General features: G+C 40.3%; 1 protein-coding gene and 1 pseudogene across 1 annotated transcript; both read right to left on the reverse strand.

The window, feature by feature from the left end:
* Positions 1 to 17,273: 17,273 nt before the first annotated feature.
* Positions 17,274 to 20,397, reverse strand: CXHXorf66 (chromosome X CXorf66 homolog). The gene is made up of 3 exons (XM_002720517.5): positions 20,310 to 20,397; positions 19,482 to 19,638; positions 17,274 to 18,168 (listed from the first exon to the last, which is right to left on the reverse strand). Exons 1-3 carry the CDS (start codon positions 20,395 to 20,397, stop codon positions 17,274 to 17,276), a joined length of 1,140 nt encoding a protein of 379 aa, XP_002720563.1.
* A 1,978-nt stretch (positions 20,398 to 22,375) lies between these two features.
* Positions 22,376 to 24,466, reverse strand: LOC100343604 (josephin-1-like; annotated as a pseudogene).
* Positions 24,467 to 24,926: the final 460 nt, after the last annotated feature.

Below are 24,926 nucleotides of genomic sequence, written 5' to 3' on the forward strand. Positions count from 1 at the left end.
TGTGTGTCATATGTATAAAACAATTCAGAAAACATCAGTAGAAAAAATTGTGAGTTCAGTTTTAACTATGTTGGAGTAACAATAGGATATTTAAATAGAAATGTCCATTATGCATGGATAATGTTGTATTTGAGCTTGGAATAAGATGCTTCAAACCTCAAAAATCTATTCCTAGTGAAGGGAAATCAGAATTGGGAGAAGTTATTTCATGTAATGTTTCAGAGATAGTACAGGAGCTTCAAGAGTGTAGTTGCAATAGTATTTACACTAGAAGACAAATTGTAGTTTATAGGTGTAAACTGTTTATTTACAAAGCTTGATGATGAAAGAAGGGGGACAAAAGCTGATACAATAGTGAAGAGTGCTATCATGATTAAGCAACTTTTATTCTCCAGACTAAAGGATACACATACATGTTTAAAAACAGAGTCAAGTGCAGTGTTGTAGTGTAGTGGGTTAACCAGCCACCTGTGACACCAGCATCCCATATGGATACCAGTTCGAGTCCTGGCTGCCTCACTTCTGATTCAGCTCCCTGCTAATGGCCTGGGAAATCATCAAAAGATGACCCAAGTCCTTGGGCCACTGCCACCCATGTGGGAGACCTGGATGAAGTTCCTGGCTCCTGGTTTCATTCTGGCTTAGTCCTGGTCATTGCAACCATCACTGGAGAATGAACCAGCAGATGAAAGATTCTCTCTCTCTCTCTCTCCCTCTCTCCTTCTCTCCGTCTCTCCCCAATTTCTCTGTAACTCTGCCTTTCAAATAAATAAATAAATCTTATCCAAAAAAATGGGGAAGAATTTTATATAAAGAAGAAGTTGAAAATTTTAGAAAGAGAAGTTACTTGAGGAAGTTGGGTGTACAATGTGGTAGAAGGGGATGAAGTGGAGAATAGGGCTAGGTTTGGGAGAGGAGGAGGGACCATTCTTCCTTTTTTTTTTTTTTTTTTTTTTTTTTTTGACAGGCAGCGTGGATAGTGAGAGAGAGAGAGAGACAGAGAGAAAGGTCTTCCTTTTGCTGTTGGTTCACCCTCCAATGGCCGCCACGGTTGGTGCACTGCAGCCGGCGCACCGCGCTTATCCGAAGGCAGGAGCCAGGTGCTTCTCCTGGTTTCCCATGGGGTGCAGGGCCCTAGCACTTGGGCCATTCTCCACTGCCTTCCCGGGCCACAGCAGAGAGCTGGCCTGGAAGAGGAGCAACCGGGAAAGACTCCCGCACCCCGACGGGGACTAGAACCCGGTGTGCCAGCGCCACTTGGTGGAGGATTAGCCTATTGAGCCACGGCACCGGCCCCATTCTTCCTTAAGGAAGAAGATTAAGAAAGGAGAGAGTGAAGCCAATGGTTTTAGGTACAGAGGATGCATGGGAGTGAGTGGTCTCTATTTTTAAAGCAAAGCTTCGTGTGTTATTGCATTTTTCTTTTTTAAGTTTTATTTAAGGTGTAGAAATTTCATATATTTTATATATACAGATTTAGGAACATAGTAATACTTCCCACCCTACCCTCCCTCCCGCCCATGCTCCCACCCTTCCTCCTCTTCCCTCTCTTATTCCTTCTCTTAATTTTTACAATGATCTAATTTCAGTTTACTTTATAGTCATAAGATTAACTCTACACTAAGTAAGGAGTTCAACAAATAATAAGAAAAAAAAAAAAAAAAAAAACCACCCGGGGCCGGTGCTGTAGCGTAGCAGGTTAAAGCTCCAGCCTGCAGCGCCGGCATCCCATATGGGTGCAGGTTTGAATCCCAGCTGTTCCTCTTCTGATCCAGCTCTCAGCTATAGTCTGGGAAAGCAGTAGAAGATGGCCAAACTCCTTGGGCCCCTGCACTCTTGTGGGAGACCTGGGAAAACTCCTGACTCCTGGCTTCAGATCAGCTCAGCTCTGGCCGTTGTGGTCATTTGGGGAGTGAACCAGTGGAATGGAAGACCTCTCTCTGGATCTACTTCCCTCTGTAACTCCTTTGTCTTTCAAATAAATAAAATAATTCTTAAAAAAATTTAAAAAAGAAAAAAAAACACCATTCCTCAACAGTAGAGACAAGGGCTGTAAACAAAATAAGCCAGTCCCAAAAAAGATAAATACCATGTTTCCCCTGATCTATGGTAACTAATAGAGTACCAAAAATGTGATGCATAGGAGTGAAATTCACATTTTGAAATTCAATGATTGTTTAAGGCTTAGTTTTTATGAGAATGGGCAATTGGGGAGGAGGAAGGAGCTTCACAAAGAATCAAATAATAGAGGTTGATATTCAGATCTGAAAATTAACAAACCATTTGGATACTCCATAGCCCTATTTCAAACACTTTCTACTGCTTCAAAATAGTAACAGATTACACCATCCTCCAGTATTCCTGATAAATTAATTCAAATTTTATATCACCCAAGCCAACATTTAGGTACTAAGACTCAGGCAGGATGCCATCAAAAACCATTAAAAATGGCTCTCTTCCCAGCAGTGATAGAGATGCAAAGTCCCCTTAACAATCAAATCCAACCTTGAATTAATTAATATCTCTGTTGGTGTCTGTTTTATTTTTAAGTCATATAGTTCTTACTGGCTCAGTTTCTAGCATTTGTAATTCAATTTGGCACTCTTCAAGTATTTAGTCTACCCTACTTGAGAAAATATTTGCCATTTTGTTTTCAATTATTTCTTGTTAGAGGATATAATCCTGTGCAATTACACCAGCATGCACATAACACAGCAAATATGAGAGATTCAGGTTTTTAAGTAGAATTGAGACAAACCATCTTTTAAGATATTTTATTTTCTTTGATAGGCAAAGTTAGAGAGAGAGAGATCTTCTGTCTACTGGTTCATTCCCCAAATGGCCACAATGGCTGGGGCTGGGCTAGGCTGAAGCCAGGAGCTTCATCCCACGTGGGAGCAGGGTACCAAGGACTTGGGCCATCTTCTGCTACTTTACCAGGCACATTATCAGGGAGTTGGATCATTACTGGAGTACCCAGGACTCAACCAATGCCCATATGGGGAATTGCAGGTGGCAGATTAACCCATTAGGCCATGACACTGGCCCCAAAAGATTCTTAATGGTAAGGACTATTGTATTATTTATCCTTGTCCCTATTTCCCAGAGAAGAGCATGGCCCATTACTGAAGTATGGGAAATTCTGAAAAAAAAAAAAAAAAGAGTGAACAGTTATCTATGTATTGCTAAGGAGAGAACCCTAAACTGAGATCTGGGAGATGTCAGTTCTATCTGTTAACTAGTTTCTCCTTGGACAAATCATTTATATACTGTAAATCTTATTTTCCTCATGTAAAAATGATGAAATTGAATGACTTGTTAAATTTCTTCTGACTGGCCAGTGCCGCAGCTCAATAGGCTAATCCTCCGCCTGCGGCACCGGCACACCGGGTTCTAGTCCCTGTCGGGGCACCGGATTCTGTCCCGGTTGCCCCTCTTCCAGTCCAGCTCTCTGCTGTGGCCTGGGAGTGCAGTGGAGGATGGCCTGCACCCGCATGGGAGACCAGGAGAAGCACCTGGCTCCTGGCTTCGGATCAGCGTGGTGCACCGGCCGCAGCACGCTGGCCGCAGCAGCCATTGGAGGGTGAACCAATGGTAAAGGAAGACCTTTCTCTCTCTCTCTCTCACTGTCCACTCTGCCTGTCAAAAAAAAATTTCTTCCGACTGAAATTCTATGAATTTTTATGCCATTTTAAAGCACATACAATTTCAGCTTTCCAAGTGGCAACATTTATATTGCTGTTAGAAACTTGTTCCAAATCCCTGGACAATTCATAGGCTACTACCTCTGAATCAGAGTAGATCTGTACCTTAGCGCTCATCTCTCCTAGGCATGATAGATAACCAGATATGCTACTCAAAGTTCTGTCTCCCGCAAAGATTTCCCTTTCCAATTATCCCTTAGAGGTACCTCATTGCGGGGTGTAGTGCTATTGTCATCATCTACTTTATGATGATACCAGCTTAATCATGAAAGGCTATATGTAAACCAGACTCATGTCTGTCTTTTGTGTTTTCAGTCATTTGGTCATAGATAGCTCACTGTGAGGCCACAGGTATGGACTGAAGGAGAGTCAGCAGTGGCAGGAAGAAGTGCCATGAGAGATTGGACCTTTTGCTCATGAAATGAATTTATGCCTTCAGATCCTGCTCAGGCCTCATCGCACATGTATAGCTTCCACAAAACAGTGGAATGCTGCTGGGCACGCTAGACTTTATAGCCAGGCAGATCAGATAACACTCAGTTTGTAATGGGTTGCTTACATCTTCCTCTCACCTGGCCAGGTGTCCAGTGTCCACTAGAACCCATCAGCAAACCAGGAAATTCTTTTCAAAAGCAGAGCTCCTAATAAAACAGGAAATCAAGGGGATTAAAGCAGACCTTCTCAAACTCCTTCTTCCCTTCCTTAAGCACTGCCTTTTTTAGCCTCCGCTTCAAGTACTGAGGGCCCTTCTGCAATCCCCTCTTATGAGTGGAGGAATAAGATCTGATGAGCTTCTGCAATATAAGAATTCTGAGACTTATAAAAGTTTATATGTGTATAAAGAGCCACAAGGAATGAATACTGTCGAACCAAAGTAACAACTCTATGGTGATGGGCTATCAAGTATCCGTAAGAGAATTTGTGGGTCTCTTCACTTATCTACTGCCCCTTGGTTTACACCTTATAAGTGGCTGCCAATTATTAATGCCTAATACCTTCTCTTTCATAATTATGGGAAGGCCAAGTTTCCTCTCTGCATCAATCAGCCTACCTTTGAATATTCAACACCTATGCTACCCTCCCTACACATTACTGCCACATCAGTGGTTTATGAGAATCCTCCTAATCAATCTTGGGGTAAACAGAAAACACTCAACAATGAAAGAAACAGCTAACCCATAAAACAAATTAAGTAATTATATTCTACATTTTATTAAAATTCAGAGTAAAGCTGTTTCCTTCACTCTCTATATATACGTATATATACATACATATTGATTGTTCAGAATCACCTAAGCAACCATATAGAATATTAGACTACAAAGACACAATAGTCTTGTCATTTTTCACATGAAGTTAATTAGCTCCTCTCCAGCAGAACATTACTAATACTGTGATTGGTAATGTCTCGACTCCTGCTCAGCTATAAGTCATAATTAATAATTAGGCTATTTCTCTCGTAACTGTCATCTTTGACTGCTGAGCAATCTCCTATCATTAATGACTACTGTATTTTACCTTGAGGCAGTGATGCTTCCAATGATCCCCAGGAATCCACAGAAAGTTTTAGCTAGGTCAAAATCACTGTGAATTTCTAGCAGAACCACCTTCTTCCACATCCTAGCATTATTATTCAAATTCAGTTCGATTAAAGAAATTGAAAAGTCACAAAAATGTGTAAGAGACTATGGACGAATTGTGTGTATGTTTGTCAGGCAACATTATTCTTTTTCTCTTTCAGCACTGGATGATTGGGTTCCTTATCTCTTTAGGGAATAAAACGTTGAGTTAAATTTTTGTCCCTAAGCAATTTGGTATACCCTAAAGTATAGAATTCTTGATTATTTTCCTGAAATAATTTTCCTTTAAGGGTGGTATATTCTGGATGGTGTACAATTCTTTTAAGATTTATTTTGTTTATTTGAAAGGCACATTAGCAGGGAGCTAGATCAGAAGCGGAGAAACTGATATGGGATACTGATATCCCAAGTGGATTAAACTGCTGAACCACAATGCTGGCCTCATTCCTTCACTCTTTTTTAAAAAAATTTATTATTATAAAGAGAACAGATTTAATATATTTCATAGGTACAATTCTAAGAAAGTAACCATACTTCTACCCCTTCCCCTCCCTCAATCTCCCTCCTTCCTTTGTTTCACTCCTTCACTCTTTTCTGTAAAGATGTATTTATTTATTTATTTGAAAGGCAGAGTTAAAGAGAGGGAGAGAAAGAAACAGATCTTCTATCCACTGGTTCACTCTCTAAGTGGCAGTAATAGCTGGAGCTGGGCCAATCCAAAGCCAGGAGCTTCTTCTGGTTCTCTCACATGGGTGCAGGGGCCCAAGTACTTGGACCATCTTCTGCTGCTTTCTCAGGCGCATTAGCAGAGAATTGGATAAGCAGTGGAGCAGTTAGGATTCAAACTGGCACCCATATGGGATGCCAGCGCCACAAGTGGCAGCTTTACCTGCTATGCCACAGTGCTGGCCCCCCACTTTATCACTTTTAAACCATATACCCCTTTAGGATATCTCCTGAATTTGTTTCTTCTGTTTGAGTGCTTTTTTATAGAAGTGTTGTCAGTGTGAATATTTATTTTGCAGACCACCTAAGGCCTTGTATAATTGAATAAAACTTGATTCATACTATCTCTAGTACAACAGAGGTGTACAACAAAATGTGAGCATGAGAAAAAGAAACTAAACAATGAAAGCTGGCATATATCTAAGACCCATGAGATGTTATAGTCACACATTTTTTTCCCTTTTGAGTCCAAGATCCAGTACCTAGTTAATGAATAGGAAAGGTGCTTTTTGGGAGACTGGTTGTAAGATAAAAGTGGTTTAAGGCTCCAGAGAACCGTAAATCTTTATTTTAGACTTTTATAGTTTAGTTCATAGTAACAATGATAAAAAAGAAAGAAAAGTAGCCTAAATTAGAGTGTGTAGTACTCCACCAGCAATAGTATATAGCAGCATAGCAATCCACCAGCTTAGAAGCTAGCAAATTTTCACATGCACATCTTAATTTTTTAAAGAATATCTATAATATGTTCTTATTGCTTTGTATAGTAAACACAGGAGCTCCACATAAACTTTATTTTTGAAAATTCCAATCTTTGTCATCATTGTTCCTTTAATAAAAAAAAACTTCATGAAAGAGACTTGTTTATACAATAGTGATATATTCCCTTTTTGAACAAATATCACTTTTAGAAGTTGACTGTATTGTAATACTCGATAATATCTGCTGTTAATTTTGTAGTACTTTATAATTTTATTTAACTTTCTTGTGAGCAGCTTCATATTTATCTAAATGAACATGTGGAAATTAAGAATCTCAATAACATTCTTATGTCCCAATTTGTAGCCAAACAAGTTCACATTGATTTTCTCATTTTGCAAAATGGCAGAGAAAATCTTTTTATGACAGATATGGTCATCTCTCAATATTTGTGAGGCTATATAGCTGGAATCAGCTATGCATAATCATAGGTCCTCATTTCTTTTTTCCCCTTTCCATTTACCTGCCTTTTGGTCATTTCAATATGATATTCCATCTATTCTACTTTGCTAGGAATAGATGTGACTAATGGAAGGTAGGTGATACGGAATGTGATGTGATATATACTTTTCTTTTTTCATCCAGGATTCCTGGCCCATTACCATACATAGCCCCTATTATTTCCTAAGTGACTAATGTTGGGTTGCTTTAAGCCTCAGAAGCAGGTCTCCAAAAGAACATCTCTCTGAACTTCTCCTGCCCTCCTTTTACTTGCTCCATTTTTGTCCCCAAGGTAGGCCATGGGAATTACAATATCTCTTCCCCAGTGTATGTCATAGACTCTATTTTTTCTCTGCCTTGGAGTCTCTGACAATAAGGAAATTCTCTGACTCACCTTCCCTGATAATAGATCATAAAACTCCCAGTTCAGAAGGGATCCTGCCCTGTAACCTCAAGGGAGGAATGCTACACAGAGAGGCCAATAACAATCTGGACAGGCCTTGCTGCATTTCTCCATTCAGTCCATTAGCATTAGATTATACTCTTTTTGTCCAATCACATGTCTACATGGCTATCCATACTTCCATCATGCATATGCAATGAAGTCTCTATAAAAACCAAAAGGACAAGATCCGGAAATCTTCCAGATAGCCAAACCTGTGGAAATTCCTAAGAGGTGACAAACCTAGAGAGGCCAGGGAAGCGTCATACTTCTTCCCACATGCCTCACTTTATGCTTTTCTTTATCTGTATTCTGTGCAATATTCTCTGTAATAAAGCATTGAACATAGTTGTTTCCCTAAGTTCTGGGAGCCACTCTAATAAATTAATCAAAGCCAGGGAGGGGGCCATGGGTATCCCGATTTATAGGCAGAACTCAGAAATTCTAGAGACCTGGACTTGTGGCTGGATCTGAAGTGGGTACAGATGGGGTTGAGCCCTTAACCTGTGGGAACTGATGCTATTTCCAGGTGGATAATGTCAGAATTGAGTTGAATTAGAGGATATTCAGTTGGTATCTGCTGCAGAATAGACTGCATAATGCATAGGTGAGAAACTCCCCCCCACACACACACCTGGGTTGAGAAGTAATCTGTATTGTGAATGTATAGTAAGAAAAACTAAGTAAATTGCTTAGATATGAAAGATTGATAGCAATTTACTTCTTCATCTCCTTCAGCATTGTTTTCTAGATCCTATTTTGATTCAGGCACATGAGTGGGTAATTCTAAACAAGTAAGACTATGAAAATTCATAGATGTAAGTTATAATTATCCCTTATTTGTTTCAAACACGGCTCATTCTATGCATTATGTAAATAATTACAAAATTAATTAATCATGTTTAACCCTTGTTGTTTTCTAAGGTTGAAGCAATACAGAATAATTGTGGGTTGTACATGGTAGTAATTGAAGAAATATTTGGCTGAAGTTTGCACAGCTCTTTTTTTCCTACTTCTATTTCCCTTCCTTTGTTGCTTCTAATTCTTAGAGCCTGCTCACAGTGTGACAGGAACTATAGAATTGTAGAAACTGACAAAGCTGAAGACTTTCAATAAGTCCCTGCTTGACACCACTGTGGGGCATGAGTGTTGCTATGGCATGGCCAGGCCAGGCCCGGGGGCTCTGCACATTCAGCTGCCCCTGGGTGCCCCCGCAGCTGCCAGAGCCCTGTGGAGCCACATGGAGCCGAGCCCACAAACTAACAGGAGCCAGTGGCCCGGAACCAGCCGGTGGGTGTCCTGGGGATGGCGGCGCAGGGAGGGGCCCGACGCGCGTGCACGTGGCCCGGCCACTGCCTTGGCGGACTGCGGCCCTGTGCGGGGCACGGCAGTAGCGGCTCCAGCCCCCGGACTGGGCTGCGGTGGCCCAGGGCCCTGCGTCTACTTCCAGAGCACCCCCGGGGCTGGCAGTGAAGGCCTGAGTGGGGCCCGTGAAGGAGGGGTCACCGTGGGGCACGCCTGGCTCCAGGAGGTGCAGGGCTGGCTGCAGCGCCTGCAGGAGGACTTCACCTACAACCTGCAGGCGCTGGAGGAGCGGGACTGTGCGCTGGAGCGTGTGCACAGCTGCCGCCATGATGCCGCTGTGCTCAGGGCCGGCCATGAGCAAACTGCTGTCACGCAAGGAGGGGGAGTGGATCCTGGAGCAGCTCGCGCGGCAGCCACAGCCCCCCAGCAAGAGGACCATTGGGAACCAGATGGAGAGGGACCATGCTGCCAATGATGATGCCGGCGGCCTCTTCTCCAGTGGGCCCTGCGAGAGGGGCAAAAAAGATGGCACCCAGAGGAAGTAAGGTGGGCGGAACTCAAAGTTGTTTGCCACTAAAGCTGATTGATTGCACAGCATCAGGAGAAGTGACAACTGATGATGAGTGCATAGACATATGGCTAGTCCTATAAAAATCGCCCTGTAAAATGACCTTTAAGTGATTGGTTGGTCCTTATGCCCTGCCCCAATGACTCTGCAGTTTTGTGCTTTAAAAGGCTTTGCTATGCATGCAATAAACGAGTTCCTGCTTGATTTGACTCCCCGCTGTGTCTGATTGTCTCCAGATCAAGAAGCTGGGAAATGGGCGAGCAGCACGCTTACCTTTCCTGGGGCCCAGTCCATCCTCGTACGGGTGGACTAAGACCCTGCACACCACCATAACCATCCCACAGCTATTACAGCACATTTTTGTGACTACTTAAAGATTTGTGATCTCAGGGTGGGTGTTTGGCACAGTGGTTAAGAGGTTGTTTTGGATGCCCACATCCCATATCATGTGACTGTTTGGAGTCCCAGCTGCTCTGCTTCCAATCAAGCTTCCTTCTAATCCTCACTCTGAGAGACAGCAGAAGATGGCTCAAGAACTTTGGTCCCGTGTGCCTGGCCCAGCCCTGGTTATTGTGGGCATATAGGAAGTGAATTGGCAGATGGAAGATCTGTGTCTGTTCCTATGTATGTCTGTCTGTCTTTCTCTGTGTCTTTAAAATTAAAAAAGTGGAAAAATGAGATCTATGATCTCCAGCACCATGCCACAGTCAGCTCTTGCCCCACCACTGGTAAGATGTGATCTTGCTGAATAAGCATTTGTTCAGCTCATCACAGCCTTCCCATCCCACAGGAGAGTAGAATTGAAGATCTCTAAGCATTATTTAAGCTTCATGCTTATATAATTTCATGTAGAAAATATGAGAGAAATATTGAAACCTGACCCAGTATTTGTAAAATAAGAGATTTTTTTGAAAAGTTGTACTGGAGCCAGTATATAGCATAGGAGATTCAGCTGGTGCCTGCCACATTGGTATCCCATATGGGCACCAGTTTGAGTCCCAGCTGCTCCACTTCTTATCCAGTTCCCTGGTAATGCACCTTGGAAGGAAGTAGAAGTTTGTCCAAGTGCTTAGACCCCTGCTTCCCAATGTGGGAGACCTGGATAGAGTTCCTGGCTATTGCAGTCATTTGGGGAGTGAACCAGTGGATGGAAGATCTTTTTGTAACACTGCTTCCTAATGAATAAACACATCTTTAAAAAAAAAAAAGAAAAAGTTGTAGTGAATAAAAGGAACCAAATGTGATTCAGTCTCAAAGTTAGGAGCAGAGTATGAGTTTTGTAGATGAGTGTAAGGGAGATAGATAGATAGATAGATTCAATGGACTTGTCTGAGACTGGTCTCAGAGGGAAGAGCCACACTTGGAATTGGTTTCATAGTATTCTCTGGAGAAGGGAAATTTAAGGAAGTAGTGGGCAGATAATGTATGACTCTCTTACAGAACAGGGAAAAAATAAAGAGTAGTAAAGAAGGCAGAAAGAGAACATAAGAGATAAGACAATGTTGCAGGAAGATCAGAAAATGGGAATTTTGGGTTCCCTAAATCATGACATTTCTAAGAAGTACAGAGACTACCAGCATTATAGAGTCTAATTATTTAATTATCAGCTTGGGAAAGTTTTCATTGGTAAATGCGCACACACTCTCTTCCTTCTTTCCTTCCTTTCTGACTCATAGTACATATATTTTTATTACATATTCTATACTGGTTTCATGTGTGAAACCCCCATTAATGCATTTTGAATTTTGCATATTGAATGAGCTCCAATTATTATGTAGACTCCTACTCTATAATTATGTATCTTTTTAAAAGGAACATACATACTCATGTAGATAAATTGTTCTTAAGTGACATTATCTTTGGATGTCACTAGAAGTTAGTCATTTTTATTTGATATTAATAGTCACAGCTTTAAAAATATTACATGTCTCCAGGTTCAAAATGTAAAAGACAATAGAGCTTAAAATATTTGGCTTTATCTAGCAAGACATAAATTGAATTTAAACTGAAAGCCATATAATTTTGACTGTTGCTATTTTTTGGGATAGCTCAGATTAGTTCCAAAACCATCCCAAAATATGAAGTCAGAATAGCCAGTAAAACTGCATTTTTGGTTTTAAAAACTTAGTTTATGTGTTTTCTAACATTGGTCAACATTTTGACAGAGCAGATAATAAATTTAGGAGGCAGAGAAATTTTAACACAGACTGGGCAATTTATATTAATGAGTTATTAATCTTTAGATGAGGCAATGATATTATATTTGCATATTTTAAAAAGTAGTTTTTTAAGATTTATTTTATTTTATTTGAAAGACAGAGTTACAGAGAAAGGCAGAGACACACAGAGAGAGGTCTTCCATCTCCTGATTCATTCCCCAAATGGCCACAATGGCCGGAGCTTAGCAGATCCCAAGCCAGGAGCTTCTTCTGGGCCTTCCACAAGCGTGCAAGAGCCCAAGGACTTGGTACATCCTCTACTGATTTCCCAGGGTTGGAAGTGGAGCAGCTGGAACTCGATTGGGTGCCCATATGGGAAGCCAGCATGGCAGCCTGGGGCTTTAACCCACTGCACCATAGTGCCGGGCCCCCCAAAAATAATAATTGTTAGATTTACAAATGAGCAGTGGAATGGATAGGAGTATAACTGAAATAGGTTTGGCCAGGTAGTGATAATTGTTGAATCTGAGTAATGGTTATATAGGATATCATTATGCTGTTTATTCTACTACTGTATGTTTGAACTTTTTTTCATAGTTAACTGTTTATAATTCGATCAGAACCTTTCCTTCTGTTTGTGAATTTTAAAAAGACTAGGATTTTGTAACCTAGTACAATCTGTAATTCATTCCATTATGGTTTATCTTTTTAAAATAGGTAACACCAGTAGGAAATCAAGTTGGTAGCTCCTTTAATGTTTTTTTAATGTGTGTACTATCTCTTAAAACACTTACGCATAAGCAACTTCTTTGTGCCATCTGTGAATTTTATGATACCCTTATGGGCACAGACCAGAGAGTACCATTTTTATAGAGGTAGAAGCCATGGAGAAGTTCAATGTGAATGACCATAAGACATCTTTATATGCCACTGGCAGGCTGAGAGAATTGCTTCGGTTACTTAAAAGTCAAGGAAGGATTTTGCTGCCACCAGTAGTTTGAATGATCTTCAAATAATTAGCACCCTAGTAGCTAATAGTCAGAAAGCAATGCAACATAATGGTTAAGCATAAGCCAGTTTTAGGTTAAAAATCTTTTTTTTTTTTTACAGGCAGCGTGGATAGTGAGAGAGAGAGACAGAGAGAAAGGTCTTCCTTTTTCCATTCGTTCACCCTCCAATGGACGCCACGGCTGGCGCACTGCGGCTGGTGCACCGCACTGAACCGAAGGCAGGAACCAGGTGCTTCTCCTGGTCTCCCATGGGGTGCAGGGCCCTAGCACTTGGGCCATCCTCCACTGCCTTCCCGGGCCACAGAAGAGAGCTGGCCTGGAAGAGGAGCAACCGGGAAAGACTCCCGCACCCCGACCGGGACTAGAACCCGGTGTGCCGGCGCCGCAAGGTGGAGGATTAGCCTATTGAGCCGCGGCGCTGACCTGGTTAAAAATCCTAATTCAACCAATTACTATATGGCATCTTACTACATTTCACAGAACCTTAGTTTGCTTTATAATCCCCCACACAATGGAGGGACTATGAAGGTTTAAATAAATTATGTGAAGTGTGAGGAAAGTGTTAACACAAAAGATCTGGCTCCTTAGTCCTTGCATGTCTCCAAGGGAACCTAGAGCCATGGCTAACCTGTGACCAACCATTGGGAATGTGGCCCTTGGAATGTTATGTTGATGGATTTTTTTAGGTTTTATTTTAGTTGTTTGAAAGGCAGAATGACAGAGAGCACCAGAGAGAGGCATAGAAAGAGATCTATCCATTGGTTCACTCCTGAAATGACTGCAATGGCCTGGTCTGGGCCAGGCTGAAGCCACGAGCTCGGAACTCCATCCAGGTCTCCCACATGGGTGGCAGGGAGCCCAAGCATTTGGACTGTCTTCTGCTGCTCTCCCAGGTACACCAGTAAGGAGCTGGATCAGAAGCAGAGCATCTGGGTCTCTAACCAACACTTCATCTGATGTGGGATACTGCATTACAAGCAGAGGCTTAACCTACTGTGTCACAACACCAGCCCATTGATGGTTATGTTTTGTACACCTGGAGCAATGGACTATGCCATATCAGCTTGTCAGTACTGCTTTACAGAAACATCAACATATATGGTATGTATCTAGTTTCATTGTTGGGATCCTGAGTTTCAGTTGTCATGGCTGGTCATGCAGCATGATGTCCCTATGAGACTGGCTCTTAATTAAAGCTTCACCCAGCCATACAACTCCTTGGAATTTACCCAAAGGAAATTTAAATGGCAAACAAACAAGCTGTCTGCACATTAATCTTTATTGCAGCTCCATTCACAATAGCTAAGACCTGGAACGAACCCAAATGCCCATCAACAGTAGACTGGATAAAGAAATTATGGGACATGTACTCTATTGAATACTATACAGCAGTCAAAAACAACAAAATCCGGTCATTTGCAACAAGATGGAGGAATCTGGAATACATTATGCTGAGTGAATTAAGCCAGTCACAAAGGGACAAATAGCATATGTTCTCCATGATTGGCGACAACTAACTGAGCACCAAAGGGGAAACCTGTTGAAGTGAAATGGACACTATGAGAAACAGTGACTTGATCAGCTCTTGTCCTGCCTGTTGATGTACAATGTAATACCTTATCCATTTTAGTATTTTCTCTTTGTTTTCTTCTAGTACTATTGGTTGAACTCTGTGATTAACACACAATCATTCTTAGGTGTTTAAATTTTAACTGAAAAATGATCCCTGTTAAATATAAGCGTGGAAATAAGAGAGGGAGGAGATGTACAATTTGGGACATGCTCAATCAGACTTGCCCCAAATGGTGGAGTTAGAATCATGCCAGGGGATCCCAATAAAATCCCATCAAGGTGGCATGTACCAAGGCCATCTCACTAGTCCAAGTGATCAATTTCTGTTCACAATTGATCACACTGATAGGTCTAAGAGTGAAAGGGATCACACAAACAAGTCTATTGTCTGCTAATACTAGCTGATAGAATCAAAAAGGGAGAGAACAATCCATCATGGGAAGCGGGATACACAGTAAACTCATAGAATGGCAGATGTCCTAAATAGCACTCTGGCCTCAGAATCAGCCCTTAAGGCATTCAGATCTGGCTGAAGAGCCCATGAGAGTATTTTAGGCATGGAAAGCCAAGACACCCTAGGAGAAAAAAAAGGAAGACCTAAATGGAAGATCTCTCCGAGTGAGATCCCAGTGGAAAGGATGGGGCCATCAAAGAAGGAGGTACCTTTCTCTGAAGGGAGGAGAGAACTTCCACTTTGACTATGACTCTGTCGGAATAAGATCGAAGTCGGCGAACTCAAAAGGCTTCCATAGCCTTGGCAACTCATGACTAGAGCCTAGGGAGATTACTGACGCCATAAACAAGAGTGTCAAATTGTTAAGTCAACAACAGGAGTCACTGTGTACTTACTTCTCATGTGGGATCTGTCCTTAATGTGTTGTCCAATGTGAAGTAATGCTATAACTAGTACTGAAACAGTATTTTACACTTAGTGTTGCTGTGTGGGTGCAAACTGATGAAATCTTTACTTAATATATACTGAATTGATCTTCTGTATATAAAGATAATTGAAAATGAATCTTGATGTGAATGGAATGGAAGAGAGAGCGGGAAATGGGAGGGGTGTGAGTGGGAGGGAAATTATGGGGGGGGGGAGCCATTGTAATCCATTAACTGTACTTTGAAAAATTTATTTTTACTAAATAAAAAATTAAAAAAATAAAAGCTTAAGAACCATATATTTGAACAGATTTTTTGTGCAGAGACATTGTGCACATGTCCATGTAGTTTTCTGCTAGAGAGAAAACATGTCCTGTAGGGCCCCAGGTAGGGAACTACTCAAAACCCTATGCCTGACCTCTCTGTATTACTCCTGATGTATATATTTTCCTGTTTCATTGGTCTACATATTTTTGTTGGAATAAGGTTTAGCCATGAGTGTGATCTGTTATTGAGTCTTGTGAGTTCTTTTATTGAATTCAGCAAACTAGAGGGCAATGTTAGGGCCAGTGAGACTTAGAGACTAGTATAGTCCCTGAACAAAAAGTACATATTCAATACATGCTATCTGCTAGATTCTACATAGGACAAACTGTATTCTACTTGAATATAGGCTGGGAATCCAGAACTTTGCCTGCTCTTTTCAATCATGCCTTTGGAAGAAGGCAAGGATAACAATTCATCAATGGGAAAGTTAGAGCATATGACTCTAAGGTTTTCCCCTGGCTTGCCACCCCTGCTGATTCAAAGTGAGGAAGTATCATGTAGGAAAAATATTTAGATGAACAGAAATTTGACTGTAATCTTTAGATAATACACATCAGGATTAAGAATTTTACTATTTTGTAAGGTAACAAAAAGAATGAGACGCCTTGATGAAACTTATGAAGATTAGAACACTGAAATTAATAATCATGGAGCTTCAGGTGTGTGGGTACTGCAGGCTGAACCCTTACTTTAAGTATAGCCCCAACTCAGCCAGAGCCAAGTAGGCAGAGTGCCCTAGTCTGTCCAAGATGCTATAACAAAATACCATTTACTTGGTAGCTTCTGAGCAACAGAAATTTATTTCTTACAGTTCTGAAGTCTGGCAAGTCCAGGATCAAATCACCAGCAGAATCACTTTCTGGAAAGTGCTGGCTCTATGATCACAAATGAAGTTTTTGTTGTTGGTTTTGGTTTTGGTTTTATTTTTTTGTTTTTTGTTTGTTTGTTTGTTTTGCTGTGCCTTCACATTATGGAAGGGAAGATCTCTGGTCCCTTCAACCACTTACAAAGTCATCAGTCTCATACATGAGGGCTCTACCCTCATGACCGAATTAACTCCCAAGTGCCCAGCCACCTAATATGATCACATAGGGGTTCAGGTTTCAACACACCCATTTTGGAAGAACACAAACGTTCAATCCACAGCACAAAGCTATTTCCAAAAAGCACTGGACACTACAGAAAAAATACATTATTAAACTGTGATTACTGCACATAAGCATTAAAAAGTAATTAGATTGGCACTTCAATTGAGGGCTAATCCAAGGGAAGGAGGAGATCAGGTTAGCCACCTTGCAATTCCTTGCTAGATGTCTGTGAAAATGAATGTCTGTGTTTCCTACCCTCGTTACCAGATAAAGTATTAAGGCTTTTTACTGTAACATAATTTTAAAATATATTATCTAAAAAACTTAAAAAAAGGAAGGGAGAAAGAAAGAGGATAGGAGGGAGGGAGGGGGAGGAAGGGAGAGAGGGAGAAGAGAAATAGTGTTATATTCTTAGAATTGTATCTACAAATCACATTGAATCTGTTAAAAACTTATTAAAAATTAAAATAAAAATTTTAAGATATTTCAACAGAACCTTATACTTCTCAAATACAATGACAATAACAATAATAATTTGTGTTAAGCATTTAATTGTTATTTTAAAAACAAATCACCTCCGTGATGGATAAGACTGATCTTGATAGTGGTCATGAGTGGATTTTTCCCTCTATCAGTAGCTTAAGGGATGATGAGCATAAAATAATTGGTATAAGTTTGCTCCATCACAGTTGGATTTTATTTTTCTTGAGCTCTTAATTATTTAGGGTATCTTCAGGGATGACTTCATTGTACCTGATGTTGCAAATAATGGTTATCTCCCTATCACTGTCATCGTTACTGTCATATGTTCTTACATCACTGTCACTCACATTATCATGGTATACATTGTACCAGGAATCTACTTTCTGAAAGGATCTGGGAAAAGGCTTCACTTTACTTGAAACAGGTAGCTTTTGAGTGTTTTTCTTCTTTGACTCGGGAATATCATTGACTAAAGGCTCAGAACTTTTGCAAACAAGGCATCTTTCTTTGTAACATTGGCAACTCTTGGCTAATAGAGATCTGGATAACCTGGCTGCCTTGCCTACACCCAATGATTTTTTCGGTTTAAGACGTCTGGATGGCCTAGAAAATTTCTGTATGGATGGCTTAAATGGCAAGCTTTGATTTTGTGGATGATATGGACACACTGTCTTGGCTGACCAGGCTGGACAGTGTAGATAAGCTGGTGGGGATTGCCTGACCGGCTTGACTGCATAGGAAGGACTGCCTTGATTGACTGGCTTATGGGCATGAGCTAACTTATATGGCCTTTCTAGATTGTGTGTTCTATTTGACTTTTCCATGTGCGATGACCTGAGAAATTTTGAGGGTCTTGGTGGCCTTCTTGACTTTTTTTCACTTGATGGCTTGATTAAAGGTTCAGCACTAGATGATATAGATGACTGTCTTGAACTCGGGTACCTGATTAACTTTTCTGCACTAGATGGTATGGATGACTTTCCTGGACTTAAGGGACCAGATAACTTGTCAATACCAGATAGCATGGATTGTTTTTCTGGACTGTATGAACCAAGTGGCCTGAATTCGCTGAATGATATTTTGGATGACAGGGAAGATTTGGCTGCTATACCTTCTTTCTTGACCCTGAAAGTAGAAAATTTGGAGTATAATAATTTTAAACAGAACAGTCCTATTACTATTATAAGAAAACTAAGGGTGTTCTGTCAGTTTAGGCCTTTGATTTTTTTTTTTTTTTGGCTATAGTAAGAAAACTGAATACAGAATTGGAATATGGTGAAAGCTATGACTCAAGTTATAGATATGAACTCATGCTTTTTTGGAATATTTTACTGTTTTAACCACATCTGATAACCATATAGTCTATATATGGAGTGACACAAAGTTATTTCAAATCTACTCTATTTTATTAAGATTTATTTATTTACCCACTATGCCACAATGCCAGTCCCCTAATCTACTCTTAAGAGAGAATGAGAAACAGAGAATTTTACTTATTCCAGAAATTAAACTTTTTATAGCACAACCAGAAACTAATAACATGTCAGAGGAAAAAAGAATCTCTTTAGACCAAAGTCATTGTTTTCTTATAATATATACAATATCAAATTATTTATACACGAATATTTGTTCATAATATTCTTCTGAAGATAGAGAAATAGAACAATATTACTGCATTTTAGTAGCCACTCCTTGGATTAGGAAGTTTTCACTAAAAATTCATGCTGATAAAGATCAGCCTGATCTTCCTACAAGGGAATTTCAAAAAGTTTGTGGAAAAATTAGAATTAAAAGATGAGTTTATTTTGGGACAAACTATTTGAAATTCATGCACGTTTTTTCATAATATGCATTTTTGTGAACTTTTTTGAAAACTCCTCATATGCATGGGATTGAAAAATGTACCAAAATAAACTGCTTATCTTTTAAAAATAATCTATTAAAATTTAATAAATTATTAAATTGTCTTTTAATTCCATTTTCCATAAACTTATGGAAGTATCCTCATATATGACAGGCAGGATGGATATGATGTAACAATAGCAACTAATTTTCCATCTATTAAATATTAAACTGATATGTTATCTAAAATGTTTCATTGACTTTGGAAAACAGAGGCACAACCCCTGTCTCTCACTCTCTTCATTCTCTCATCTTACTCAGATATTCATGCCCTCTTTTCCTAGACTAAATTTCTAATGAATTAGTAACCTGGGATTAAGCTGAACCCTGAATAGGAAACAATTTAGGCTAAAATTGATAATGTACTTGAGAATATTTAAGAGCTGACGTAATTTAAGTAAAAATACCCACCCACAAGAGGTCGGTATTTTGTAAAGTCTAAAGTTAATGTTAAGTAATCTGAACAACAATGAAACCTTCACTATATGTATACACACATTCCAATTACATTCTTAATTTAAAGGTGTAAAACTTACGTTGCTCCTTTGGAGATCTCATCGTTCATACAATCATAATGGAGAAAACAAAAGCAAGTAAAGACAAAGGATATGATCATAATACCAATTATGACAATGAGTAGATGTTTTCTAAAATTGTCCATTTTTGTTTCCGTTAATTCAAGGCGTTTTGCTGCTGTAAAGAGATTAAATTATCAGACAATGTGTTTGGTAACCAAGTTTTCTTCTGCTTTGATAGTGGGTTGCCACTATATGTCACAATGAAATCAATTTATCACTTTTTTTTTTTAAACTATAGAGTGTGCCCATTTTCTTTCCTTTATCTAGTCTTCAGCCACAGTCTAGAAGTCAAATCTGGGAGGCATCTCTGGCTACTTTGTACTATTATTATCTGTATTACCCCTACATCATGGCTTGCTTACCATATCATCTGGGCTTTTGAGTGTGTGTGTCTAGTCTGTCATGTTTGTGTGAGTACACTTGGACGTTAATGTGCAGGTGAGTGTATGTGATGGAAAAGTGAATGGGACAAGAGTAAACTCTTGCCAAAAACTTACTATGTGTTAAGTTCCACACCAGATTCATTCATGTAGTATTATATATTTAGATTGGGAAGAGGTTGATTGGATAGTGAAGTAGGAAAATGGCAGACCATAAGTTTGTACTCTTTATGCCTATATTTTACATGGATTTTTCACAGAAAAGTAAAAATATCAACTATTATGCTAGAAATTCTTGAAAACTTAACTAATGGTAACACTGAAGTGGCAAAATATTTCTTAAATACAGCTATATTTTCTAATGAAACTCTTGAACACTTACTATAACAGATCATAATTTACATACCTGTAGTAAAAGATCCATTGCTTTCATTTGTGTTTAAACCATTATTTGTCCAAATGGACAAAAGTAGGACATAAATAAAAAGATTCATGTCCAGGACTGTGTTCAAATGTTTCTTCTTCTAAGGCAACTACTGTGTTTTATGTGGTTCAGACAGTTCTAGAGGTTTATGACATCACTATCATTTTGCGTCACATTCTGATGACATAATCTCACCATGGGGAACCATAAGCTTTTGTGAACAAATTTTATCAAATGATTTAATTATTTATTTGTCCTTCACATCAAATATGCTACCAAATTCAAAACAAGAGAATTGAGAAGTTATTAAGTAAAGAGAAGTTATTTAGAGAAGGTAGGGGAAAATAGGATTGAAGAGGTATTTCTCCTTATAAAATGGTAAGGAGGTACTTTGAAGTCTGTTATTGATTGAATGTTTGTATTCCTTCAAAACTCATATGTTGACATCTAATCCCCACTTTGGTGGTATAAAGAGGTGCGGCCTTTGAGAGATAATTAGGTCAAAATAGAATCAGGGACCTCATAATAGAGGCCAGAGTGCTGGTTTGTTCTTTTTACCACGGGGGGCCACATGAGAATGTAACCATGCTGGCATGTTGTTCTTGGACCTCTAGCCCCCAGAACTGTGAAAAATAAATTTTTGTCGTTTATAAGTCACCCTGTCAATGGTCATTTGTTATAGCAGCCCAAACTAGGAGAGACATTGGAACTGAGAAGTAGGGTGCTGCTGTGATACCTAAACATGTGGAAGCTTTCATAACTGGTTGATCAGTAGAATGAGGCAGAGTTTTGAAGTGCATGCTAGGGGGCTGGTATTGTAGTGCAGCAGGTTAAACCACTGCTAATGGTTCTAAATCCCACTGGAGTCCTGGTTGCTCCCTTTCTGATCCAGCTCCCTCCTAATACACTGGGAAAGCAGCGGAGGATGGCCCAAATACTTGGGCATCTGCTACCCTTGTGGGAGACTGGGATGGAGTTCCTGGTTCCTGGCTATGGCCTGGCTCAAGCAGGGCCATTGTGGCCATTTGGGGAGTGAACCAGCAGATGGAAGATCTTTCTGTTCTGCTACCCCTCCAACACCATTGTTCTGCCTTGCAAATACATAAATAAATCTTAAACAAAAGAGAGAGAAAAGGGCATGTTAGAAACTTAGGGGCTGATGCTGTGGTGTAGTGGGTAAAGCTGCCGCCTGCAGTGCCAGCACTTCTACCAATTCTGCCTGCTCTTATTCCATGCATTCCTTTGTCACTCAGCTCCATCACAAACTAGTGGGATTTGATGTCAAAAGCTGACTTATTTTTTTTTCTGACTTTTCCAGAGTGGGCCGTCTGGGAAAGCTGTCTTTTGCTCCAGAGCCTCCTAAATCAATATGGTGAGATAGCAGGGACAAAATTGGAGTATAGAAAATCAACCACCCATGCCAATTCTAGCATGGCTGCAGCCACATCCTCTGAGGTATCTACCTCATCCATCATACTAGAAGACTTCAGGGTTCACCTACTGGCTTGGAATTTTAGTGAACTCCTCATTATAAAACTCTGAGGCTAACTACAAACTACCCTTCAAATGGGGATAAAGGTGGTGTTAAGGTCGGGAGACAGCATAGGGTGCTGCTCCTGGGTTTTTAGAGATGGTTTCCCGAGAGACCCTTATGCTCAGGGTCCTTCAAGCCAGTCATATGGCTTTGCATTCCTGTTATCCTCAGACCTGCTGGTGCAACAGGAGAGGGAAGGTGAAGGCAATGTCTGCAGTGAATCTGGCACAACAGTGGAAAACTCCAACAGAACCTGTGTCAAGTCTGTGATTTTAGACCCACCTACCCTGTCCCAGCTTCCCCTAAGTGTGCAGAGCTCCTTCCTGCCTTCCTTTCCAGGAGCAAACAATGCTGAGTGGTTCTTACAACTTTTACACATTCATTCCATTGTATTGCCAAATCTGAAGGGGACACACCCTGATGAGATGTTTGGCAAGGGCAGCCCCACTGTAGAAGTCACAGAATATCACAAAGGACTGGAAGGTAGAAGTGAGGGTAAGGCTGGATGGAATTGTTACATATCAGCCCTCCAACTCAGATGGGCCTCCACCTCTTTGAGTACCACCAGCAAAAGTTCACAGTTCTTTTCTCACAAATGATGCTTCAGAAATTTCCTGAGCTCACTCTCACCTCCAGTTTACTCGGACATCTTGAGTTTGGAGTTGAGGTTGTAATAGCCCCTCCCCACCTCATGAACACAGATCCAGTGCTACCTTTTGAGTGGCAACTTGGGTGGACCCTAGTACCGACTGGAGGGTAGATTCATGATAAAGCCCATGATGTTAGTGAGAGCAATAACACTGACAGCTCTGCACTTGTCCCACCAAAAGCTTCATAGCCTTTGGTTTAAAGTGCTGCCACGAGGAATTTGTAAAACATCATGCTGAGTGAATTAAGCCAGTCCCAAAGGGACAAATATCATATGTTCTCCCTGATCGGCGACAACTAACTGAGCACCAAAGGGGAAACTTGTTGAAGTGAAATGGACACTATGAGAAACAGTGACTTGATCAGCTCTTGTCCTGACGGTTGATGTACAATGTAATACTTTATCCATTTTAGTATTTTTTTTGTTCTAGTACCATTGGTTGGACTCTGTAATTAACACACAATTATTCTTAGGTGTTTAAATTTTAACTGAAAACTGATCCCTGTTAGGAATTTGGAAAACATTATGTTGAGTGAAATAAGCCGATCCCAAAGGGACAAATACCACTTGTTCTCCTTGATAGGTGACAACTAACTGAGCACCAAAAAGGAAACCTGTTAAAGTGAAATGAACACTATGAGAAACAGTGACTTGATCAGCCCTCACCCTGACTGTTGATGAGCAGCTTAATATGTTATCCCTCTTAGTATTTTTTTTGCTTGTTCTACTTAATACTTTTGGTTGAATACTGTAATCAATTCACAATTATTCTTAAGTGCTGAAACTTAACTGAAAAGTGTTTGCTGTTAAATATGAGTGGGAATAAGAGAGGGAAGAGATGTGCAATTCGGGACATGCTCAAGCTGACTTACCTCAAACAGTAGAGTTAGAAACATACCAGGGGATTTGAATTCAATCCCATCGAGGTGGCATGTACCAATGCCATCTCACTAGTCCCAGTGATCAATTTCTGTTCACAATTGATCATAATATAGGACTAAGAGCCAAAGGGATCACATAAACAAGAATAGTGTCTGCAAATACTAGCTGATAGAATCAAAAAGGGAGAGAATGATCCAACATGGGAAGTGAGATACACAGCAGACCCATAGAATGGCAAATGTCCTAACAGCACTCTGGCCTCAGAATCAGCCCTTAAGGCATGTGGATCTGGCTGAAATGCCCATGAGAGTATTTCAGGCATGGAAAGCCAAGACACTCTCGGGAAAAAAAACCTAAATGAAAGATCTCTGTGAGTGAGATCCCAGTGGAAAGAATGGGTCATCAAAGAAGGAGGTACCTTTCTCTGAAGGGAGGAGAGAACTTCCACTTTGACCATGGCCTTGTCTAAATATGATCAGAGTCAGTGAACTCAGGGGGCTTCCATAGCCTTGGCAGCTCATGACAAGAGCCTAGGGTGATTACTGATGCCATAAACAAGAGTGTCAATTTGTTAAGTCAACAACAGGAGTCACTGTGCACTTACTCCTCATGTAGGATCTTTGTCCTTAGTGTGCTGTACATTGAGATTTAATGCTATAACTAGTACTCAAACAGTATTTTTCACTTTATGTTTCTGTGTGGGAGCAAACTGTTGAAATCTTTACTTAATGTATGCTAAATTGATCTTCTGTATATAAAGAGAATCGAAAATGAGAAAAAACAAAAACAAAAAAAAATTAAAAAAAAAAATAAAGTGCTGCCATGATGACATTCACATTGGTTCCCATTTCCCAGCTTGCTCTTCTTGTGGGGTGTCACCATGGTGTTTGGGGACAACTTCTGGAAAATTTCTTGCAGAGTTTCCAAGGTGAAGGCATTGCTGTCCTGGAAGATATTGTTGAGAGCATGGAGGGCACAGAGCTCCCTGCACTGTTTCTTATGTAGGGGTGCTGCCTGGGGCAGCTCCAAAGATTCCGATTTGGCCTTTTCTCCTTTCCAAGGCACACAACTCATATTTTTCATTTTAGGTTTCAGAGTAAGCTAGCAATACCCCCACTTTTTCCTCCTGAGGAAGATGGAAGTGTCTCAATCTGTCCAGGATTCCTGAGGTCCACATTATTCTCTGGTATCCATGATTTATACTCTGTTACTAGGAGAAAAGGTTGGAATCCAAAGGAAAAAAAAATCCACCTCTTCTCTTTTCTTGATAGAAAAATAACTTTTAGTTTATTTCTCCATCACTGTTAAAATACAGAATTTTTAAAAATCATATAAAAAATGTAAGATCTTATTTCCCTGTCCCCATCCTCCCCTCCCACCCTTGTATAAAAAACATGGCTTTTTCACTGTATTTTCCTCTCTACAATTGCCAACCAGGCACTAACACAGGAGGGCTGAAAGAAGCCAGTCACATGGCTCCTTTTCTCCCATTTCTTTCCAACCAGGACACCACTGAGTCAGGAAACAAGGCGTG

Source organism: Oryctolagus cuniculus, chromosome X, assembly GCF_051225735.1.
Source record: "Oryctolagus cuniculus isolate XC-2025 breed Fujian yellow rabbit chromosome X, ASM5122573v1, whole genome shotgun sequence".
Taxonomy (NCBI): domain Eukaryota; kingdom Metazoa; phylum Chordata; class Mammalia; order Lagomorpha; family Leporidae; genus Oryctolagus; species Oryctolagus cuniculus.

What these genes read in the sequence shown, in the direction of transcription:
- CXHXorf66 (XM_002720517.5), bottom strand. Translation starts at nt 20,397, where the DNA reads ATGAATCTTTTTATTTATGTCCTACTTTTGTCCATTTGGACAAATAAT. An exon ending in CAATGGATCTTTTACTACAG is followed by an intron (nt 19,639 to 20,309) that starts GTATGTAAATTA and finishes ATCTCTTTACAG; the next exon opens with CAGCAAAACGCCTTGAATTA. An exon ending in GAGATCTCCAAAGGAGCAAC is followed by an intron (nt 18,169 to 19,481) that starts GTAAGTTTTACA and finishes TTCTACTTTCAG; the next exon opens with GGTCAAGAAAGAAGGTATAG.